This window comes from Diabrotica undecimpunctata, chromosome 9 (assembly GCF_040954645.1).
Source record: "Diabrotica undecimpunctata isolate CICGRU chromosome 9, icDiaUnde3, whole genome shotgun sequence".
Taxonomy (NCBI): Eukaryota; Metazoa; Arthropoda; class Insecta; order Coleoptera; family Chrysomelidae; genus Diabrotica; species Diabrotica undecimpunctata.
The window spans coordinates 20,709,835-20,733,930 of NC_092811.1; the positions used below are offsets into that span (position 1 = coordinate 20,709,835).

Here is a 24,096-nt window from a genome sequence, read left to right on the forward strand (position 1 = left end):
GATTTTTCTAGTGACATTATTGGGTGTGAATTTGTTTTTTGAATTTATTCCTTCTAGTTTAAAAACAGAGTATACTAGCGATTTGTTTGAGCAGATCATAGCTAGCGATTTGTTTGAGCAAATTTGGCATAAATGCGTCTATATTTTTGTTGAGAGTATTTCGTTAATAAGAACACATCACAAGCATATTATATTAGTTCACTAGGAAAAAAATGTAAGCACTAAAAGCAAATATTAAAGAGGAACGCAATTTCAGCTGAAAAGTGCACATTGAAATATATGGTATATTTATGCCTAATGCACAATAACGTACAAAACCAAAACAATTTATAGCCTACGTAGAAATTAATGGAAACCTTTAAATAAAATAAAGAAAAGAATGTAAGGTGGAGTGGTTTAAAAATAAATTAAAAAAAGGTAAGCTGTGAAGTTTTGACAAGTATATGCATGAGGTTATTTTGATAGATGTCCAAATAATTTTTTCCTGGATCTTACGATCCAGTTCATCGTGGAAATAAAGAAAACCAAACAGATTGCATTTTTAGATGTTTTGGTAGAAATAAAACCATCCATAGAAAACCATTTTGGAACTTTTAAACGATCTATAAAAATATTGTAACAGATCAGTTATGCTCCAAGAGATCAAGTGATCTAGACGTCCAAATGGAATCAATCATAACATCACACAACAACTAGAACTTAAAGGATTTTTTCGGAATATTAAAATTGTTGTAGAGTTAATAGGCAAAGTGTTTGCAAACCATGACGTCAAGTCCATCTTCAGATCAACGAAGACGATACAATAAAGTCTAGCATCGGCCTAAGGTCCAAGACAAGCGTTGTCTAGTCCAGGAATTTACTGTATTTACGGTATGTGTGTGTCAGTGTAGATTGGAACAACAAAATTTTGTAAATACTCCTTTGGTTGAACACAAAAGGAACTGTTGTCTTGGTCACTTCGAAAAATCAGCTACAGAACATACTATCACAGGCGACAACCAAGAAATTCTATTCGAAGAAATACATATACGTACATACATCACATTATTATCCACGATCTTCAGGCAGGTTATTAAAATTCAAAACCACTTAATTTTAATCTATTCTTCTTCTAAACCAAATGTGAAAAAATCTCAACACTTGGGAATACAAAAATTCTTTGCAGATGTACCGAAAATTCCAATGCCGAATTGGACCAAACAACAGATAATAGAGCACATACGATTGCTCCAAATAACACTTTGTAGACGAAACACGAAGAGTCATAATTTTCAGACCATGGCCTAGAAACCTCAAATGTAATGCACCTTTTATTAGTATACTTTTTACAAGAGATTAGAAATTTATCTATAAATAGCTCACACAATATGAATAATAGCGATTAATGAATGTGTAGCACCGAGCCACTGTAAGATATGGGAACTTCAGCGTACTATTCATCCCTCGGCCGAACTGATCCACTCATTCAAATTAGCAGATCCATTTTTGCTAACTTTGGAAAACTCTGTTTTCTGCGTTACAGAAATAATGATCCCAGTCGGAATAACAAGAAACCAAACACAAATTATTGGGAAATTATTTAAAAACACCACAAATGGTCAAATTGTCGATATACGTCCTGGAAGTACTTTCAGTTTTTTAGTTGTGAACTGGAGGAAACTGGGGACACACTATTTAAAACTAATAGGCTTACCTGACTACCTAATGGCTGAGTAGCAGTAGCATTTTTTACCTGAGACTGCTTCATCGTAGGCCGTCTCTGCAAAGCGGTATTGGATAGGCCAACAGATCGAGCTTGCGGAGAGAGATCAGCTGTTCGGGGGACGGTTCCGGAGTTCTGGCTTTGCCTTTTTTGTCACGCTCTCCACTAGTTGCTTCGCGATTCTTCTTCGAGAAAAACCTTCACATACAATGTAATAAGTACCGTTTTAATATGTCAAAATATAGAATTGAGTGTCTTACCTAAACGGTGATCTACCTCTCTTCTTTTTATCATCACTTTTCTCCTGGGTGCCGTTCATTTCATTATATCTGTTCATGTTAAGTTCACTGCTGGATCTGTGAACACCTCTTCCAATAGGAATAGCGAGACCTGCGGATATTTTGCAAAATTAAAGTATTAATAAAGAAAACGTTTAACGTGACACAAAAAATCAAAAATATTTAATGAAATTACAACAAAATATCGATTAACACAAATAAATAATGTCAATTTTGTTAGGGAAAGACGTTTGGCGAAAGATGGAAAGATGTATTTCACATTCATCGATTTACACGACCAATCTAATAATTCCATCCGATAGCCGCAGATTCAATTTGGATTTTATACTAACACTAAGACTTTATACCGCTTCATACAGAACACTGCTATAAAATAAATGGAATAATGAGATTGTTGTCTTGAAATGAAATAGAGAAACAGCAAGTAATTCTTATGAATGTATTTATCTGAAAATAAATTATCTGGTAAATAGACCATTTCACACTTGAAAAACTAAGAATTCCATTCCACAGACAATTACAGATTTACCTACTCATTTTTTAAGTACTTGAGTGCTAATAGTGATAACAGTTAACTTTTTGATAACAGATAAGCTTTAAAAGAAGAATATTTTGTTAAAATTAATAAACTTTGCTCACCATCATCGTAACCATTGATATTCCTCGATAAAGATCCTTTCCTCGGTGGTCTAGCCGGCAGTCTTACTGATTTACCAGTGGTGGTAGTCGGTTGCTTCATGATCTCATCGGACTCCACAGCGTCCTCCATGTAGCTTCTTTGAAGACCTTTGATATCGCTCATGGAGAAACCACTCTTCATGATATTTTCTATATGAGCCGGAGGACCCTGTTGTTGATCGACCTCGACCTTCAACCTATGTTGCCGAATTTTAATTTCATCCCATCTTCTCATCTTTTCTTCTTCCCTGAACATACATACCGTTTATTACACACGCGGGGAAAATTTTGCTATCACAACTTACGTTATAAATTGCGGATGACAGATGACAGGTAAACTTAACCTCAAAAATTCCCAATTGGCTTTCTCCATAGTTTCAAAGGTGTTGTGACTAATTTTCAAACATGGAGGTGATTCAGATCCTGCTAGAATTCTTGTAACATCGATTTTTGTATCGGGTATGTCTTCAGTATTTTCAAAAATCGGTTGGTCTTTCGTATACCAATATGTTACAGCTCGGTTCATGTTTCTAGAATATAAACATACGTATTAGAGTTGTTATACAAATAAGAAGTGGTTTACGAAGAAAAAATGCTATACATATAAGCTCGATAGTCCATTATCATTATTAAATCTCGTTTGAGAAAAAAATGATATTTGTTTTTTGTCAGGAATGCGACTTATAAGTAATACCTTAATAGTAAAATAAGATTTTCGAAAACGAAGGCTATATATATATCAAGAGTACATAGCGTATTTGTCAACAAATGCGTTAGAAACTGCGTTAAAAGGACCGTACTTCTCTTGGAGCAGATATTTCATCTGATCATAATCTTCTTGTAACCAACATCCAATTTAATCTAAAAACTATTCGAGTAAAACAGAAAAGCCATAACACTGATACGATTGATAAATCTGTTTCAAAACTAAGAACCCAAAAATTACATTAATAATAATCACAAGCCCCTTACTGCTAATGAACATGGAGTGACATCCCTGTTGGACTCCTCAAAATGTGGACATAGACAACATTCAGATTATGCTTAAACTTTTCAATGGAATGTATAAAACTTGTGTGCTATCTAGCGATTGAATAACATCTACATTTGCACCGCTGTTGGAAAGTAGAGCCCTTGACTGGCGATTACAGTCTCATCAGTGTTATCAGTCATACACTTTCCAAGTTTTTTTCCAAATTATACGCGACCAAATTCCAACAAAATACATTACAACAAAAAGATGATCGCCATCGTATCGTCCTTCTGACTGTGCCAAAAACTTTTAATTGTCCAGTGAAGGTTTCGTGACCGACTTGGCTGTTGGCCGCCTTTGAATGTTGGTGTTACAGAAGAATCCTACGAATATCATGGACTCCAAGAATGTTAAACGCAGAAGTTATTATAAGAATAGGAAATGAAGCTGAAATAATATTGACTATCGAAAGAAGAAAACTTGAGTACTTAGGCTATGTTATGAGAGGGCAGAGATACTCATTATTGCAGCTTATTATGCAAGCCAACCCCATAACGTAATTAGAAACCAGATGGATTATATATTGGTAAATAGAAGATTCAGAAACAGTTTTAAATCTGTCAAAACATATCTAGGAGCGGACATTGAATCTGACCACATACCTTTAGTGGGAGTCATGGATGTGAGACTGAAGACAATAAAGAAAAAGTCTAGACCTAACTACGACATGACAGCCCTGCAACATCCGGAAGTTAAAAAGCAAGTGGGGGAATACATTAACAACCAAGTTAAACAACTAAAAGAAGAAAATAACATCCAACGAGAAATCAATCAATTCGAAGAAATAATTAAGAAAACCAAACAAGATCTGCTAAAACCAAACAAAGAAACAAAGAAGAAATCTTGGATGACTCCAGAAATCCTTCACTTAATGGAACGCAGAAGGTTAATTAAAGGAAATAAAGATGAATATAAAAAAATGCAGGCTTACATCAGAAGAAAAATAAGAGAAGATAAAGAAAAAGAAGCTGTAGAGAAATGTAAAGAAATAGAAAGACTACAAGCCAAGCATGACAATTTTAATGTACACAAAAAGGTAAAAGAAATAACAGGTACTTTTAAAAAGCGAACAGAAATGAAACTCATAGACACCAATGGAAAATTAATCATTGACACCCAAGAGATGAAAGACAAATGGAGAATATATTTGGAGACACTTTTTCAAGATCAAAGAACGGATTATAGGCATCCATTTTCAGAGAGGATGACGGGCCCGGACATACTTAAATCCGAGGTAGAAGAAGCAATAAAACGGATGAAAAGCAGGAAAGCTGTAGGGCCTGATAATATCGAAGCTGAATTTTTAAAACTCTTGGAGGAAGAAGGAATAAATTGGATCACGGCTGTCTTCAATAAAATATACAATACAGGAATCATCCCTGATAAATGGCTAGAATCAGAATTCATAGCGATACCTAAAAAACAGGGGGCTAAAAAGTGCGAAGAATATCGAACAATCAGCCTAATGAGCCACATGTTGAAACTGTTTCTTAGAGTCATCCATGGAAGAATTTATAAAAAGTGCGAGGAACAAATATCGGACAGACAGTTCGGCGTCATTAACGCAGTGGGTACCAGAGAGGCACTTTTCGGAGTACAGGTACTGATTCAAAGATGCAGGGACGTTAACTGCGACGTATACGCGTGCTTGATCGACTATGAAAAGGCATTTGACAGAGTTCAACATCAAAAGATGATAAACATTTTAAAAGAAGCAGACCTGGATGACAAAGACCTCAGAATAATTTCAGAACTATATTGCAATCAGACCGCATACATGAAAATTAACGGAGAAGAAACAGATCACATAAAAATACTACGTGGAGTTAGACAGGGATGTATCCTATCGCCGTTCATATTTAATATGTACTCAGAGAAAATTTTTAAAGAAGCTCTTTACGGAATAGACGAAGGCATCCTTCTAAATGGTGAAAGAGTAAACAATGTTAGATATGCCGACGACAACATGGTGATAGCAGATAGTTTAGAGGGACTTCAGAGGCTAATGGACAGAATAAACGAGTACAGTCAACAGTACGGACTAAACATTAATACCCACAAAACGAAACAAATGATTATCAGCAAGGAGAATATAAATGGGGCTCATCTATACATTAGTGGGACGCAGATAGAGCGAGTAAAACAGTATTGCTACCTGGGAACTATTATAAACGAACAGTGGAGCAATGTACAGGAAATAAAGTGCCGCATAGGAAAGGCAAGAACGGTCTTTAACAAAATGAGCGCCATCTTCAAAAGTCACAATATATCCCTAGATACAAAAATGAGACATTTGAGATGCTATGTTTTCTCTGTGTTGTTGTACCGGGCGGAAGCATGGACGCTTACAGACACCACTATTAAAAAACTTAAAGCATTTGAGATGTGGCTTTATAGAAGAATGCTGAGAATATCATGGGCAGCAAGGATCACGAACAAGGAAGTTCTAGAAAAAATGAAGAAGGAACCAGAGATTGTGTTTACGATCAAACGCATAAAATTGCAATATCTGGGACACGTTATGAGAAATCAGCACCTGCTGCAGTCTATATTGCAAGGTAAAGTCAAAGGTAAGCGAAGACCCGGTAGAAGGAGAATATCATAGCTGCGGAATTTAAGAACATGGTTTAAGAAAACCTCAACGGAGCTGTTTCGAGCCGCAGCGAGCAAGGTCATGATTGTCAATATGATTTCCAACATCCGAAACGGATAGGAACCAGAAGAAGATGCAAGGCAAAATTCGAGGAAAGCGAAATGAGGGAAGACGAAGAATATCGTCGCTTAAGAACTTGAGGAAATGGTTTGAATGCAGTAGTGCAAAACTATTTAGAGTATGATTTACAACCTTCGATAGAAGATGAAACTTGAAGCAAAAGAACCTCTCTTTCACTAGAAATACTCTTTCAGATGTGCAAATGTCAATAAAAAGACGGCCGTGTGTGTTTCATAGATTATGAGAAGGTTTTCAGTACTATACAACCCAATGAGATAATTGAAGCACTATAAAAAACCCCGAAGTTCATAATCGACATACGACATACGAACTTATTCATATTGTAAGTGCTATTTAAAAGCTTAATACTGGTATAGTTATCAGTCTCTGAACATTTTTTAAACGGCACAAGTATTAAATTTGGTATTAAATTACACATAACGTAAGTTTGGTGTAGTAAATGTTTTTAATCCATTTTGATAATTTTAATGATATACTTACACGCAGAATGGTTCATATCCTTCTTGCAAACCGCACATGGTAAAATATTTTAACTGGGTAACATCCTGACCGAAGATCAGTCTCGCTTTCTGACCAACTCCGAGTGTAAAAGCCGGTACGAAATTATCGCCTTGCACATCAGCAAAAGTAGTCTCGCCACCAAGGGCGTCCATAAGCAGCTCACCGTTTAAAGAAAAACCTTAAATAAATCAGTTACAATGCTAATAACTTATATTTACTGTAATTAATATAAAGTTTTTTTTATAACAAATGTGATAGAGTACATGACATGTGAATACTACTTGAAGCCCAAATCTTCTTATAAAAGTTGAATCTATCTTCACTGAAAGTTGGCAAAAATCTTAGCGAAGTAGTAACTATTTTGTGCAGTGAATGTGAATCAAAACTAGTCCTTGTATTTTTTAATAACGAATTTTTAAATATTCCAGTTCCCTGTTCCCTGAACAGCTTTGGTCTATTGTTTCTTACAGCTTTTTCTTCTTCTTTCACTCATTTCTGCCCATCGTGTCTTATTCATTTATACATTTAAACTACTCTTTCCTATAACAAGGTCAAGTCTCTTAGTTTGTTAGAAATCAACTTTCTTTATTGAGTCTTTGAAGAGTGTCTTCATTCTTGGACTTTTTTTTAAATGTAGGAAAATAATCGTGACTTTGTTCAAGTTTTTTCACCTCTAGATACCTAGTTATCAACCACTGTTTTTTGCACTTTTAATCTCCTATCTTATCTGTTTCTCCAAGCTTAAATGGTTAAAATCACCTTTCCTTGTCCACTATTTGTAATATTTTTTCGATCATCCATTTAGCACTATCACCATCATGTTCATCATCCAGCTTCTCGCGTCTACAGCTGGACATAAGCCCCCTCCATACAACTGCAAGAAATTCTATTTTGAACAAGTTGCTTTTAGTTATCCTCTATTCTCCGTACGTCATCTGTGCATCGCATCGATGTTCTTTCCCGACTTTTCTTCACGGAGTCTCCATTCCAATAATCACTTACTACATCTATCATCGCTGAACCGTACTACATGTCCTGCAAATCTCCATTTTAGCTTGATATTGCGAATCTCTTCAGTTTTGACGCGGTCTGCAAGTTTAATTCCTAATATTGATGTCATACATATTTCCTCTGTGGGATTGCCAGTTTATTAGCATTATTTCTAAATGGCGTTAGTGTTTCGGATTCATATGATATGAGTGGAAGCAGGCATTGATTGTAAACCTTTCACTTAAGGCTCACAGGGATACAATATTGTGCTATGTGAGCATAGCACAATATTGTATTGATATTAACCTGCTTTGAAGTCGACGAAGAGATGGTGTGTATCTATGTTATATTCTAATCACTTTTCTAGAATCTGCCTATGTGCTTGAATTTAATGTGTAGTTGACTTTCCAGCAGTAAATCCGCATTGATATTGACCAATAATATCATTTGTAAAAGGTTTAAGTCTTTCAAACAATACATTGCCGAAGATTTTTTACACAGATGCTCACAGAATAATGCCTCTATAGGTATTACACTCCAGTTGATCACCCTTTTTATACAACGGACATATTATTCCTTTTAGCCACTCTTCTGGTACCAATTCATTCTGCTATATAAGTACTATTAGTTTATGGATTGCTGCAAAAAGTTGATCACCACTTTTTTTATACATTTTCAAAAATATTTCATCGATTCCTAGGGCTTTATTGTCTTTGAGGGCTTTAGAATGGCATTTGACATTTATCTTCTTCACTGTGTAGTTGACATTGTAGATTTTGTTGATTGTCTATGTTGTAATCTCCTTCAATATCGTATATATATTTAGATGTTCGCTGAAATGTTGTACCCATCTGTTAAGAACTGAGTTTTTATCATGTAGAATTTCACCGTTAGTGTCTTTACAAATTTCTAATCGTGGTTTAAATTCCCGACGGCTATTATTTAAGTATTTGTAGTATTTCATCGTTTATTTTTTTTTTGAATAAACTTTTTATCTCATTGAGAGTGTTCTGTTCGTATTCCCTCTTCTTACGTCGATGGATACGTTTTTCCTCTCTTCTAAGACGTCTATACTCTTCCTTACAGTCCAAATAGAAGATGTAAAAAACTAGTTAGAGTAGGTGCAAGGAAATTTAAATCTGTTCTTTGCGACAAGATGTATCTTTTGTTGCAACATGCTTTAAATGGGCAGTCAGCAGTATTTACAAGTACTTCTAAATTAGATCTAGATATTTAAATTAAACTAATACAGTAATAGAACTATAAAATTCCATGCACACAACAAAAATAAAAACAGCTGCAGGAAAAGAAACTATAAAATTAAAAATAGTAATAAGTAAAAATAATCATGGATTTATGAATAGCGAGAAGCAACGGCAAATACAGCATCAGCTCTTACTTATAGTGTGATCTATCAGGTCGAGGAAAACCCCAACCACGTCTCCGACTTGCCACTGCTTTCCGAAAGATTCAGCGGCGTTGCTGTACACTTTCTCTTCCTACAGAATACATTGTAGACATTAAACATGTACGGATAAAACGGGAAAAAATTAAAAAAAAAAACAACAAGAAGTTGTTTCGTGTATGTAGTGCTAATTTGTCGATGAGCAACAATTATTAAAACTATCCTGACATTATGGGCATTTATCGCACTGTTTTGGTTCTGTTAAACAAGCTGTCCATCTCAACATAATAGAATTTTGTAAATATACATACGTATGCAATAACTATTATTATTTTTTTGACTGATTAATCTGTCGGTTCATTGTATTACCTTGTTTAGGAAAATTCATAAAAATAAACTTCAAACTTGTAGAACCGCTCCAATAATTGAGTTGGTGTATGACCGATATAAGCCTCGTTGCCTTCGGGATTGGGTAATTCCGGGCAGTGGGTAAATCCGCGCAATAAAGTAACTAGTAAACTGTACATTAAGATAAACTGTGCAAGCCCATCTCTACTAATAAATTCCGCGCAGAGTGGGGTAATTTAACGCAGCGCGGATTTACCCCATATTTTAAATTTCATAGGCCAAGAACTTACCATAGAAGAAGCAATAAATCCGGCTATGAAGAATGTCAATTAAAAGCTGCAATAGAAGTTATGCTATGTTGACGAAAAATTAGGGAAGTTAACCGAAGTTCTGGTATATCAGAGTCGACATTACGAGATAGAATCAAAATAACAGAACCAAAAAGGAAAGTTGGGCAGAAAGCCTGTATTTTCTGAACAATAGGAAGCAGAATTGACGGAGTACATTTTAAAATTATCCAAAATGTTTTTTGGTTTATCTCCAGATGAACTTCGGAGACTTGTGTTCACCTAGACCGAGATTTACCACCCTGATAAACATTTTGTTCAGTCTATATGTTCGTGTCCAACTTTTGATATCTCAATTAAGGAAATAGCTTCTTTTCCAGATATTACAAACGTGTAAACAACCACGAAATCAAATAAAAGAAAATCCCTTCTTTCTGACTCCTCTGAGGGTTTTTTCTGAACCACAAAAACCAAAATAATTCAAATAGAAAAATCACATGGACGAAAAATAAAATTTGATGACAGTTCAACTACAGAAGAGTCATTGGATAAAAACCAAATTTGTGACGATAATGTCCTAGATATAGATGTCAATTCAACAAAAAACATTGTGATATATGCGGGCAATTTGGTAAAGACAATTAACTATGGTATCGATATACGTTTTGCTCTGGATGGCCACATGCCGACTTCTTCGATGTAGATGGGCCTGAAGGTTATATTTGTGAAAATTGTAAAAATTAATTTCTGCTTTGTTTTAACAACTTTTAATAAAAACATAAACCTTTGTAGCGTTTTCTATATGCGCGGAGTTACCCTCGACGATGCGCGGATTTACCCTCCGCATGTGGTAACTCCGTGAAATGGCATAATTTAAAAATTATTGCATTACATGACTTGTGTTTCAAATCAACATATTAATTAATTAATGAACAATCAGGCAATTATTTTTTGTCTTTAAATCTCGGTTTAATTTACATTTTTATGAAAATTGTATTAATTATTTCTTACCCGCACAGAATTCCCCCGATTTCCCCTACTTTTTACATTTCTTCTCCCGTACTGTTATAACATTCATGTAAATTCTGCCAATATCCATAAACTTGTTTTTGCCAAGTATTTATCAACCTTGACAAGGCGTGACCTCAACTCGGAAATGCAAATTATTATAATGTATCGTAGGAATTCCGTCAAATGACTAATTATTAATTTTTAATTATAATTTACAGCTGGTGTTAATATAAATTAGACATAAACTTCCCCGATTTTTCCAAAACACTATTTTTCTTACGCCCCTCCACCAAATTGGATGGATCACATGACCATATCGGAAATGATATAAACGGGCATATCCGAGCCTCACAGCTCATTCTTTATCAACCAACTCTAGCGTTCAGTTCCAGTTATTGTTATCATCAGTGATAAAGCGAAGTGACAGATTAATAAATCCAAAAAGACAAAAATATAACTAGTGGAGACGTATAATTACAAAATTTCACTATGCTTAAATGCACAGCGTGCTTACCAGAACCAAAACAGTGTGACAAATGTCTAATACAGTCCGGACAAAACAAAGGAAACTGGATTCCTTTCAACTCAACATCTTGGGACAATTACGAAGATTTTAAAAAATGGCAGAGGGAATATGATAGACGTCCTGTTGAATGCGAGGTCTGTGGAAAAGTCATGATAAGAACTTCTATTTATAAACATATGAATAATGTTCATCATGTTTACAATTTCGATGTAAAATTTGTAAAATCGCAGAAATAAAAGTTTTGAAATAACAATTTTTTATTTTTCTATATGCTTTGTTAAATATTGTGTTTATGGGATTAAGCCACAATAGATTGTTATTAAAATTACATTATGAATTCGTTTCAGTCAATTGTGGCTCAATCTCATAAAACACAATATTTAAATTAGGCATGCCACAAGAAAACAGTTTCAGAACTAGTATGCTTTATCTCGAATAAAGAGTAAATGTTAAAATAAAAGAAAATTCTAAAAATATCGATGACGCAATCACTAGCGTACTTTATTGCCCGACAGGTCGTAGCTTGTTTTGCCCGCCATATTTGCTATATTGCAGGAGATTGTGCAATATTGCATTATACAAATTTGAAGGTATGTAACATCATAAAAGGATCATTTAAAAACTAGAAAGACAATTTTGATTTAAGTTGCCCACGTATTTGATTGTGAATAAGTGATTGATCAAAACATGACCAAGTTACCACAAGAGAAAAATATACTTGGTGGTTTCAAGTGCATTTCTTACAAAAGTTTTAATGCAGTGTTATTTTGTTCTAATAGTCCAGTTACTGTCGCATTTTCCCTCTAAATTTTTTATAACTGCACCGATTTGTCTGAAATTTTTACAACTGCTGGTAAATTACCAAAAAACCATAAATTCTATGAGAACCCTAGAAGTAAAGGGGTATAAGTGACAAAAAGTAAATTTTGAGTAAACGCCGTTCAAAGTTGACCTTTCACTGTAATTGCCATGACTTTTTAATGCTAGTTTTTCTTCTCCATTTAAGTAACTGTAGACATTATTATTATTTGTAACAAAAAATCGTAATTTTATTGACTTTGACTCATTTTGGAGCTATATTTAGGTTGCCAAGTAGTAATTGTACCCTTTTACTTCTAAGAAATACAACACAAAGATAAAAAATGTAAAAAGATCATAAAGTTTTTATACATATTTATTCTCCACCATAACATCGACATCAGTGTTGTAATGGTGATCCAAATCGCCATTTTCGACATCTGCTTCTTCTAAGTTTGCTAGTTCTCCAGCTTGTTGACCATCATGTCGCAGATTTATGAAAAACTCATGGCAAGAGATCTGGCAGAAGGCCAGAGTTTTTGCCAGCTCGAGTGGGTTTCATAGAAAGCTCACTAAACTCTTATATGATACCTTCAGCTGTTTTCTTGTAAACAGGGTTAACACGGTTAAAGGTTTGTCCTGTTGAAAATGTAACCATTGCGTGCTCTGTATTTCATTTACGCCCTTCTTGAAATACGGAGCAAGTGTTTAAGCTCCATCCAATGTTGAGGTACATGGAAGTCCTTTTTGGTTCTTTTCTTTTTTAACCCTATCAAACCAATGTCTTGGCCAGTCATTATCAGAATGACCAGTTATAAAAAAGCGATGATCTACTGTTTGAACATTAGTGTCTCTGACAATGTATAGCTAAAATTTGACTGTCAGATAACTCTTATTTTGGCCTCTACAGTTGTCGCTAAATGCAGTTATGTGTTTTACAGATGGTGAAAGGCGTCTGATATATTTTAAGACACAAGATGATATTTTCTGACATCCACGTGACGCCTGACCTTCGTGCCACATAAAGAAATGGGTCGTTCCAGTCTGTAGGTTATGGATCCCTAAGTTGTATACGTCCATAGTTGTCTTGAAGAATATGCATTAAAAGTTGACACATTAGGACTTGGCATAGTTTTTGACGAAGAAGTCGAAGATGATCGCAACTTTGCTAGGATCCTTTAGGTCATGACACTCATCTTTTACTGTTCATACGGCTTCTGCCTTAAATAAGTAAAAGTTTTTTTTTGAGCTAAAGCGTTTTCTTCTGCCGAACCATGATTTATTTTTATCTGAAATTTGTCACATTTATCACAGGTGTCTGTGATCCCTTTTTGAGACCTGTGTCCCTTTTGAAACTAAGGTTGGACTGAGTATTAAAAATATTCCTGTAAAACCTTTCCTTTACAAGTTTTTTTGTTTTTCTTTCCTTATTTATTTATTGTGATTTTCTCCAAAAATCACAATAAAGTTTGTACATGCTTCAAATTACACTCCTGAGGAAGAGACCTCCTATTCGGGGTCTTATTTCTAGTGTCCTTTTATGATTTCAATTGCCCTTTCAGAAATTTTGTTCGGGGGTGATTTCTTTCCTCTTTTGTCTAAGCATGATACACCTGAGGAGACGTTTTTTGCTTTCAACTACATTTTGTAAACGTTTGTTGGAGACATCAAGAGTTTTCATTATAAACTGTTTACATATTCCAAAACCATCCAGATTATAAATACATGACATCTCTTTATTGCTAACTGCATTGAGTTTTTTTCTTTTTATAGGCTCAGTCTGTATGGATAGATTTAGAAAGGTTGTTTAGAGATTCCAGTGCCCAATGCTCAATACTCTTTAAAAATTGAAAGTTTTTGTTTTTGTGAAATATTATTGGTATATTTATTCCTACAATGATGATTTTCAACTTCTAGTAACTTTTTTACTTCATGAGTATTGTGTTTTTTGTCCATGTAAGCTTACCTGAACTTCTTGCTATTTTAGCTCTATTTTTTCCTCTTATCTGGCCTCTGAATCCAAAACGAACTCTTCTTAAAAACACTGTAGTTTATAATAACGTAAAACGCTGCAATAGGGATGTTCACTAATTTTTAAATATTGTTAAATTCAATAGGTTATAACATATATAAAAACATAGCAAACACATAACATTCTTAATTTCAATTCTGATGGAGGCTAGAAAAACGGCTCCTCGCAGCGAGGCTACGGTGTGTGACGTCAGCAGTCGTATCGACAACTTGTTTTGTATACGTATTTACGAAGTGTGACCAGTTCTTTAAGTATTTAATCACTGATAATGGAGCCAAATAAGTGGTGTTTTGTTCCTGGATGTCTAAATACATCTAAAAAAAATTCTGAGAAGATTTTTATTACAGTTACAAACAATTTAACACCATATTCACTTAAAATTGTCAAACCACAGGTTTTTATATCTGTACCTCGGAGGGATACAACACTATGTCCATTTTTTCAATTTTGACACTTTTACAGACTAATAATTAACTTTTATAACTTTATTTAAAGGAATAGAGCACTAGGTCCTAAACCATTTGCTGATAAAGAAAGTGACCTTTAAAAGAACACCAAGTCCATTTTTACTTAGAGGGATAAAACACCATGTGGACTTAATGTTTTGTCCCTTTACGAATTTATGGTGCGTTTACAGTGGTTTGTTACTAATAATAAGAACAATGAACCATAATTCTAGTAGGAGAAAGATTCTTGAAGTATCTACTAAAAAGTTCTGCGAATTCTTCTACTGCATTTACAGGTAAGCTACCTTTTTGTTCATTATTTTTAAATTATTAAAAAACATAATCTCAAAAGGGTAATGTAGTGATTTGATACCAACCTTAGACTAGCAATATTATTAAATCTTTTACAACCAATATTATACGCCTTGTTTAATTTCAGAATCAAATAATACACCAAGCAATGATGTTTTAAATGAAGAGCATATTATTAGAGATGTCTTGAGTTTTGATAACGAACATCAGTCTGATATAGACAAAAGTTCTGATAAACTATTCGTAGTGGAAATGAAATAAGATCTGCATTACTAAAATGGGCAGATACCGTCATTCCTGACAGTAACATAGAAGAAATCATACTACGGTCTTACAAATGTTACGGCCAGAATAAAAATGTTAGCATTAGTACTTGTTTAAAAAAGTAAAAATTATCATCCAGAAATTTCTACTAAAGAGTAATACCCACATGGAGGCGGACACTGTCCATGCGCTGATAGAGCGAAAGAGAAAAAACATTTCTATTTACACGCCCTGGGACTGGCAGCAGTTAGTCAGACAAACATCAATGAAATATATCGTACATAATATGGAACTAGAAGATTTTAAAAATTTAAGGTCTTTGTATGATGTCAAAACATCTTAAAATCCGCCTTTGATTAATAGAAAAGAGACATTAACAAACAACAAGTTCTTCTGTCAAACTGTGTTTAACTGCAAGTTAAACGAAACAGCATTGGAACTCTGTTTTTAAAAAGTAATTTTCATCACGAAAACCAGGAGATTGACCTTGTTAGATTTCGAAAACGACACCTTACCTTGCCAAAAGATTTGCAACTGGTATCACAAAGTCCAATACTTATATCACAACAAAAGTATAACGATCTATTGGCATTACTGTCAAATGTTCCTACATTTTGCCGTGATTTTTATCAAAACTTAAAGCATACCTACTACTAATACTAATAGTGACTATCCAGAAGGAGACTTACTTGAGGATGACTGAGTGGTTTGTACCTAAAATGCCATTTTTACATACATATTTGTATTTGTATAAAACGTAAATTGTATGGTTAAATAAATTTTGTCAGTAAAAGTCAAAGGATTGTAGTTGTTATTGAATACCCCATACTAATTCTTACAGTACAATAACTTTATTAGATGGATACAACCTCATTTCCGTTAAAAGGGTTAAAAAACAGGAACAAATTTGTTTTTAATTATAACAAATGTATTGTGTAAATAACAATAAACAGAATGTTCTATTAAAACATTGTTTCGATATCTCAATAAATAGATGCAGCAATAATACTTTTTGGTGAAAAAAAGTTTAAAACTGCTCTCCTGTAAAGTTTTAAAAATGAACATACTGTTGATTTCTTCCGAGGTACAGATATTTGTATTTATTTTTTTTCTAACTTGCATAATAACTGCCTTTTCTAGTTTTTCCCTCTCTTTGTAGAAAACACCACTTATTTGGCTTCATTATCACTGTATAAATACTTAAAGAACTGGTTACACTTCGTAAATACGTATACACAACAAGTTGTTGATACGACTGCTGACGTCACACACCGTAGCCTTGCTGCGAGGAGCCATTTTTCTAGCCTCCATCAAAATTAAAATTAAGAATTGATTTATCTTAAAAAATATATATTTTTAAACAATTTTATGTTTACTATATTTTTATATATTTTATAATCTATTGAATTTAATTGAATTTAACTATATTTAAAAATTAGTGAACATCCCTATTTACATTAAAGTATTACTTTAACAACAAATTAATATTGCTTTATAGGAGGTATAACAGTACCCATCCAAAAAAATAACAAACTGAACCACCAGTCTGACACAGTGGAAAAGGGGTACAAGTGCATTTGTATCTCTTCTCTTCCAAGCCCTACTTATAGTTGGCTCGGAGGCTAAGTAACTTGCCGCTAGAAAGTAGCATCTGATAAACTTATCGCTTAGATCTCTTTATCTTCAAATAGAATGAAAGATTTCCAGTTCAGCGATGCAGTTTTCTCAATATTTACAAAAATGTACTTATATCCCTTTACTTCTAGGGTCCTCATATGGCATCGATGTGTGCTTCTAACCCTGGGGTGGTTGCAACCCCATCTCGGGGGTTGAAATTTTTACACTCAAAATATCCCCTGAAATTGATGGAGAATCAAGTTTTAAATAAAAAATGTCATTACAACGTTTTATGAAAAAAAGTTTATAAAACTTATATGACTGAAAAAATTTAATATTTGATTATAATATTTTAGGTTTTAGAACATGCAGAACTTTTTTTCAACAAGAACTTTTTTTCATACAACTAAAAATTGAAAAGTTTCCCGTATGGTACGGACTTGTTGGACATACCGCATATTTTTTACGTAGGGGGTAGTTTTTAAGGGCTGAAGTGCTGCAATTAATCATAATTATTTTATATAAGTAGAGAATTACATTGTAGATGATATAAATGCTCTACAAAAACGTTTGAACCTGTTAAACGATTTTTTACAATTATTTTTATTAAAAGGGGTGGTTTTTAAGATTGTTTCAAAGCTTGAGAATGTACACAATATCCATTATTATAATTGAAAATATTTTAATTGCATAATTTAACATGATTTAAATCAATAAAATGCTTTAATATTCATTTTTTTTCAATAAGGGGGTTTTTACCCCTTAAAAATAAAAAACTCGCCTAGTGCATATATAACTTTTCAAGAGGTTAGAATGATAAGACTAATTCCAAATTTTTAACAAAATCGATTCAGTTATAAAAAACTGAGAGGAATGTAGCAGTTTTCTTCCACAGTGACTGGACTATAAATAGTTGACCCAACCATAATATTTATAAAACCAAGTGCAAACTGCAAACCATCTGCAAACTATTTTTAAATTTTAAAACACAAAACAATCTCTGTTAGAGTCGATCCGGTTTTTTGTCTTACCGGTCTTATCGATAAAAAGTAACTGTACAGATCCGCACTTATGTATTGTAAAATTTATTATACAAATCACAATGTCGAGTGATGAATGTTACAATTCCGAGGGTAGAAAAAAGAGAAGAATGGCTAAATCACCCAACAAAATTGAAAAATATGACGAAAAATTTGATAGAATATTAAAAATTTTGGCGGACATAACACAACAAATAAAAGATTTAAAATGGAACAAAAAAAAATTAGAGATGATATTATGCATTTAAAATTTGTAAATGACACCATTAAAAAATTAAAATAGAAATGGAAAATGAAATTGGTCAATATATGAAAAATTATAGAGGGTGGAGAGGGAAAAAAGGAAAAATAATGTAGTAATACAGAGCATTAATTTGGCTCGAGATGGTCCCTGAGAGTTGGTGAAAGAAATGAAAAATTAACTAAAGAACAATTGAAAATAGACGTCGCAATAAAAATTTGAGACAACACGCGTTTATTGCGTAATACTAATCAACCTCGACTGTGCAATGGAACGAGACTGACTGAGTGAGAAAAAGCTAATTAATAATGTCACTAAGGCAACGATCATCAAAGGAAACTACAAAGAATGATGTTTTGATCCCGGATATGATTCCAAAGGACTTACAATTTGATTTTAAGCGTCTACAATAACCCGTGCGTTTGGCTTTTGCCATGAGGATCAACAAATCGCAAAGCCAATCGTTGGAAGTTTGTGGAATCAACGTGAAGTTTCCATGTTTCGGGAATGGACAATTATACGTCAGTTGTTTATCATAAAGAATTAAATTGATTTTTTCCTACATAATATTCTTGAGTATTTTTTTTTGGTTTTATGTTAATTTTAAATAATTTAACTACTATTGGCTTCAATGAAGAAGACCTGCAACGACTTATAAACAGGGTAACCGAAGCATGTAATGAATATGGGCTAAAACTTAATACTTCTAAGACAAAACTTATGGTTGTCAGCAAAACGGAGTTACAACCAACGAACATCAGATATGGAATAGAGTTAGAAAGAGTCCACAATATTACATATTTGGGCGCAAACGTTAACGATAACTGGGATATAAATAAAGAAATAAGAATACGCATTGAAAAAGCCAGAGCCGCCATCTATAAATTAAAGAAAATTCTAATTAATAGAGATATTACGTTAAACCTTAAAATCAGATTGTTACACTGCATATTCTCCACATTGCTGTATGGTATGGAGAGCTGGACCCTTACAGACACATTAATCAAAAAATTGGAGGCCTTTGAGATGTGGATTTATCAACGAGTATTGTGGATAAGTTGGGTTGATCGAATAAGAAATGAAATAGTTTTACATCGAATGAAAAAGAGCACAGAAATAACAAAAACGATAAAAATTCGAAAGTTACAATATTTCGGTCATGTAATAAGACATCCAGATAGGTATAACCTTTTACACCTCATAATACAGGGTAAGATCTAAGAAGGAGAGGTCCAGGACGAAGAAGAACATCTTGGCTCCGAAATCTCCGAGGATGGTATCAAGAGACCACCGCTAATTTATTTAGAGCCGCCGTAAACAAAGTTATTATTGCCAATATGATCGCCAACGTTCAATAATTGGACAGGGTACTGATAATTCTAAGGCGATATAAAGTTCGCCTGTTTAAGTTATTGAGACAGATTGTCTCAATAAAAGAGATAACGGCATACGGTTACCTTCGACAGAGTCCTCTCATTAAGAAAATACCATCTACTACATCCGTCAATCAAAATCCTACTGTCAGAAATGTTCGCGCCAACCCTAGCGCCAATATCCGCGCCAATCCCTATGCTGGCCCCCACGCCAACCTCCAACCAAGCCATGTCACCATCGAAGGTATAAATGACACGTCTTCTATTCCCAACACCAGTAATACATTGATTACTGATCAGTGTAGTAGTGTCTGGGGGCTCGGCAGCCTGAGATCTCGGAAGCCCTGAAGAAGACATCGAAGAGGATATCGAAAGCTCGACGCAATATACTCCCTGTATAACGAGAACCAAAATGACAGACTAATTACCTTGTTATAAGCGAATCTCGTTATATCAGTTAATTGTGATCACAGTGATCACGTGAAGACGACCAATAGTCAGAAATACGTATTACGGTTGCCTTCCATCTTATACACATATTTTATTATATATATTTTTTTCTTTGTTGAGAGCTATATCTAGACCTTCCTTGTATACTGTATGCTGTGAAAATAGCATACTACCTTGCTATAATTTACATTTGTTCAAAATTATAATTTTATATTTTTGTGAAATTTACATAATTTGAGCTGTATATCAGTCTTCAAAGATTTTCCTTAGTCCTGACCTGTTGCTAACGATAAAATTATTGCCATGTGCAGCTTAATTAGCATTTCCTGTAATCAAGGGTCATTGTATTTTCTGCATCTTTTTATTACTAAGTATATAACAAACCTCACATCATGCTCGATACATTTTTTCGGAAATTTAATACTATGAAATAATATTAACATGTGTATTTATGCAGATGAATCGGAATGTAGATTTATCCGTTTTCATTTCATTTTCAAATATTTTGTACAATGAAAATGAAAATGTAAATGAAATTTTATTTAGTACTTTAAAAAAAAAGTAATCGTTGCTATTCTCACTATAAAAACGAAATGTATGACACAGTTTCATAATATAATAGGCTCTGCTACCTAATTTCCTCATTTCTAATATTTTATTACCAAAAAATTACACAAAATCCCCCTGGCATCGCCTTCTCAACGACGTCCCGCACTATTATCATCAATTATCTAAACAAAAGCACAATAACACAACTTCTACCCCTCGCACTTCTTGTACGCCACCCCTCGACCTCCAGAGGTCGCTGCTTCTTTTTCCTACCCTTCTTTACCACGAACAAGACCTATCTGCCACAGGGGTGGCCAACCCCCTTCTTGCAGACACTGCCCAAAGGCTCCTGCAATCTCCGCTGGCCAGACAAGCCATCAACAGCTATTGAGTTTTTACCCAGATATTTAATGGCTTGTGGATAAGGTAATACCTGATTGTGGACTTTTCAGTCCGGACACTTTCTGTGATACAACCTGAAAGGGTATTTTTGATTTTATAACTTTTATAAAGGATTGTTAAATAAAACTTTTAACAATTCTATGTTTTGCAGCTATAATTGTCTTTTAGGCAATGTGAGTAGGTACTTCCATTGTGCTGATGTAGGATATACTAACCTCGTACTAAACAACTCATATAACAAGCTGGAAAGTCTTGAAAAATATTAGTGATGTTTTGAAACTAATTTCTTGTGGCATTTTAGTAAAAGTAATTACTATTTTAATGGGAATAAGCCAATAGATAAATTGTTATATATTTTACATTTAATTATATATATATATATATATATATATATATATATATATATATATAAATAATATAATATAATTTTACATTAAAGAGAGATAATTAGAATCGCATATGATGTTCTCCACTGATTGTGCTGTCAGTTTAATGTGTGTGTGTGTGTGTGTATCAAACAGTTATACAAAAAAGGTAGTAAAGACGACAGTGTTAAAACAATTATGGAGACATAAACAAATTCATCACATTTTGGTCGTATGTGTATAGCTCACTTATATTGCCATCTGTAATGTCAATAAAACATCCAATCACGTCGCCAACTTGATATTTGACTCCGAAGGGCTCAAATGTTCCAGCATGATATTTTTTCATCTAATAAAACACGCTCATTTAATTTTTCAAAGACAATCATATACAGGATGTTTTGTTTTTGGAAAAATTATACAAACAAATATGTAGAATATAAGAAACTGCTTCATATTTATTTCTTAAAAACACTTTCCGAATAAAATTAAAAAAAAACTGATCATAAGTAGCATAAATTTTAATCGTTTCTACTTACATTATATCCATCAAATGCCCATGTATTTTCATCTGAGCCGAGCATACATCCCGGAGCACAATCTGCTTTTGCCCAACCAACTCTCATTGGCCCAGCTGTCAAGATCTCAAACTCGAAGTACCATTTTCCTGAACCAACGGCGTAGTTTTTCTCAGCCCTAAAATTTATTTTAAAGATAATAATACGATTTTTAGAAAATAGATTTATAATACTATAAAAGAAACAATTCTTTGAAAAATATGTTTAAACAAGTTTTGTTTTTAAAAACAATATATTAAACTTAAGTAAACAATATAAACATAACTAAATATAAAAATAAAGCAAAAAGATGTTGTTTAGTATATTGGATTCAAATACTGTAGCTAGATATGAATTAATGTCAACTTAATTATGAGACACAGTACACACCACACTAAACCTTTCTTATTATACCTGTAAGTTCTGAATTCCACATGTCTCGTCCTACTCAAATCGGCTAACAAAGTCTCCTGTTGCTCTCCTGTCGGTGGATCTAGATTGTAACCATACACCAAAAGGGTCCTTACTGTTTCCGAAGCCGTATCTCTATTGGCTTTTTTTATAGCATCGTCCACTTTCCCATACGGAACGAGGTGAGGACTTCTGAACATATCTGGGTCCTAACAAAAAGTATGTTAAACATTTTTAAGGGATTTAAATTTATTAAGATAGGTTACACATATATATCAACTGCACTCACCTCATTCAGTCCATACGTCCAACCGTTCTGAATTCGCTCTTTGGCCCAAAGATTATGCGTGTTTTCAGCCAAATGGTCGACTAACTCCTCCAACTTTGCCGTCAACGTTATGGCACTGAGATCTAAAGGAGCTGGTTTGTACCCGTTGGCTTGCAGAAAGGGCTCGTTCGGGAGTCGAATGGTTTTAATTCTTGATGGTGGTTTGTCCATTGTTATATAGTAACCCAAGGCAATAATTGTCCTAAATAAAGTATGAAAATAATTAAAAGTTACCAAAAGTGTATCAATAAACAAATTATATAAATATATTTGAAACCACATAACTAGTAATTATGTTGTATACTTCGGCAATTTCCTCTAGCAATAAAGTAAAATATATTTCTACTTACTTTAGAGTTTGAACGGCCAACTGGGTATCATATTTTCTTTCAGCAGCCGGCAGTTTGTCGAAACATACCAAACATGGATGGATCATCCTCATATCGTCTCTGTAGTCCCCCCACTGACATCCAGCCTCAATTTTGTTCATAGCCCACATCTCGTGGATATTTTCCGCCAATTTATCCCTGATCGACTCGATGTAAGGCGGCAGGCTCACCATGGAAGTATCGACAGGTTTCGGCACGAAAGCAGTGTCGTCTTCTACGTACAGTGGTCCCGCAATGACGTTCTTGGCCATGTTGCCGAAGTAGAAGCACGGTTCAAGCAGCAACACTTGCTGGGGCAACAGGCTTTCTACCAGAGGGGAGAAATCTTCTGGGGGGTAGTATTTTAATTTACCGTGGTCTCCTCCTAGTAGAAAGCGACAGCTACAAAGATTTGATTAATTATAGTCAATTATTTTTGTTAAGTACAAATTTGATTACCTTAGTTTGGAAGAACAACTGATTACAGGGAAGAACATGCCGTCTAGATTGAAATTGCGAAAGTTTCCTTTGATTGGCACTCCGTTAAATGTAAAATTGATCATGGGGATTGTTAAATCTAAGGCACATCCAATAACATCACCTGTAAAAAACGGATAATATTTAATATCTTTTATTGTAAGTCGCTTAACGACTAAGATTAGACGATCTTCTATCCGAACTGGTGAAATTGTAATCGTTTCAAAAGTTTCAGAAATTTCATTATAATTTCGATTAAATTTTTTTTAATAAAATTGCTCCCGCCATCTATCTGCCGAGTACTTTTAAATACCTCAAGGACCCTACCGTGATTCCTAATATATCCGTTAGATGAGACCGTTTGTTAACTTGTCACTCGTATCGCTTCCCAGCGAAAATTTCTAGCATCATAGCATCCTCCCTCCCTTTATCTCGCAGAACGCCAAGTCGCTAAGACGTGAATCTGTTCAGTTGGTCTTTAGACCCATCAGAGAGGCTAGAATATTGATAAAATATGTTTGGACCGAGGTAATATAAATATGGAGTTGTGAC

The 24,096-nt window shown here is 34.0% G+C and overlaps 1 protein-coding gene across 1 annotated transcript in view; it reads right to left on the reverse strand.

Annotated features, from left to right (window-relative positions):
- Positions 1-24,096, reverse strand: part of RyR (Ryanodine receptor) — a 142,879-nt gene that overhangs the window by 70,847 nt on the left and 47,936 nt on the right. Inside the window, 12 exon segments of the mRNA XM_072542890.1 lie at positions 1,694-1,827; positions 1,830-1,900; positions 1,963-2,092; positions 2,641-2,927; positions 2,985-3,209; positions 6,927-7,125; positions 9,337-9,436; positions 21,943-22,099; positions 22,375-22,580; positions 22,661-22,901; positions 23,050-23,469; positions 23,527-23,668. Of these exon segments, the coding sequence (XP_072398991.1) occupies positions 1,694-1,827; positions 1,830-1,900; positions 1,963-2,092; positions 2,641-2,927; positions 2,985-3,209; positions 6,927-7,125; positions 9,337-9,436; positions 21,943-22,099; positions 22,375-22,580; positions 22,661-22,901; positions 23,050-23,469; positions 23,527-23,668 (2,312 nt within the window).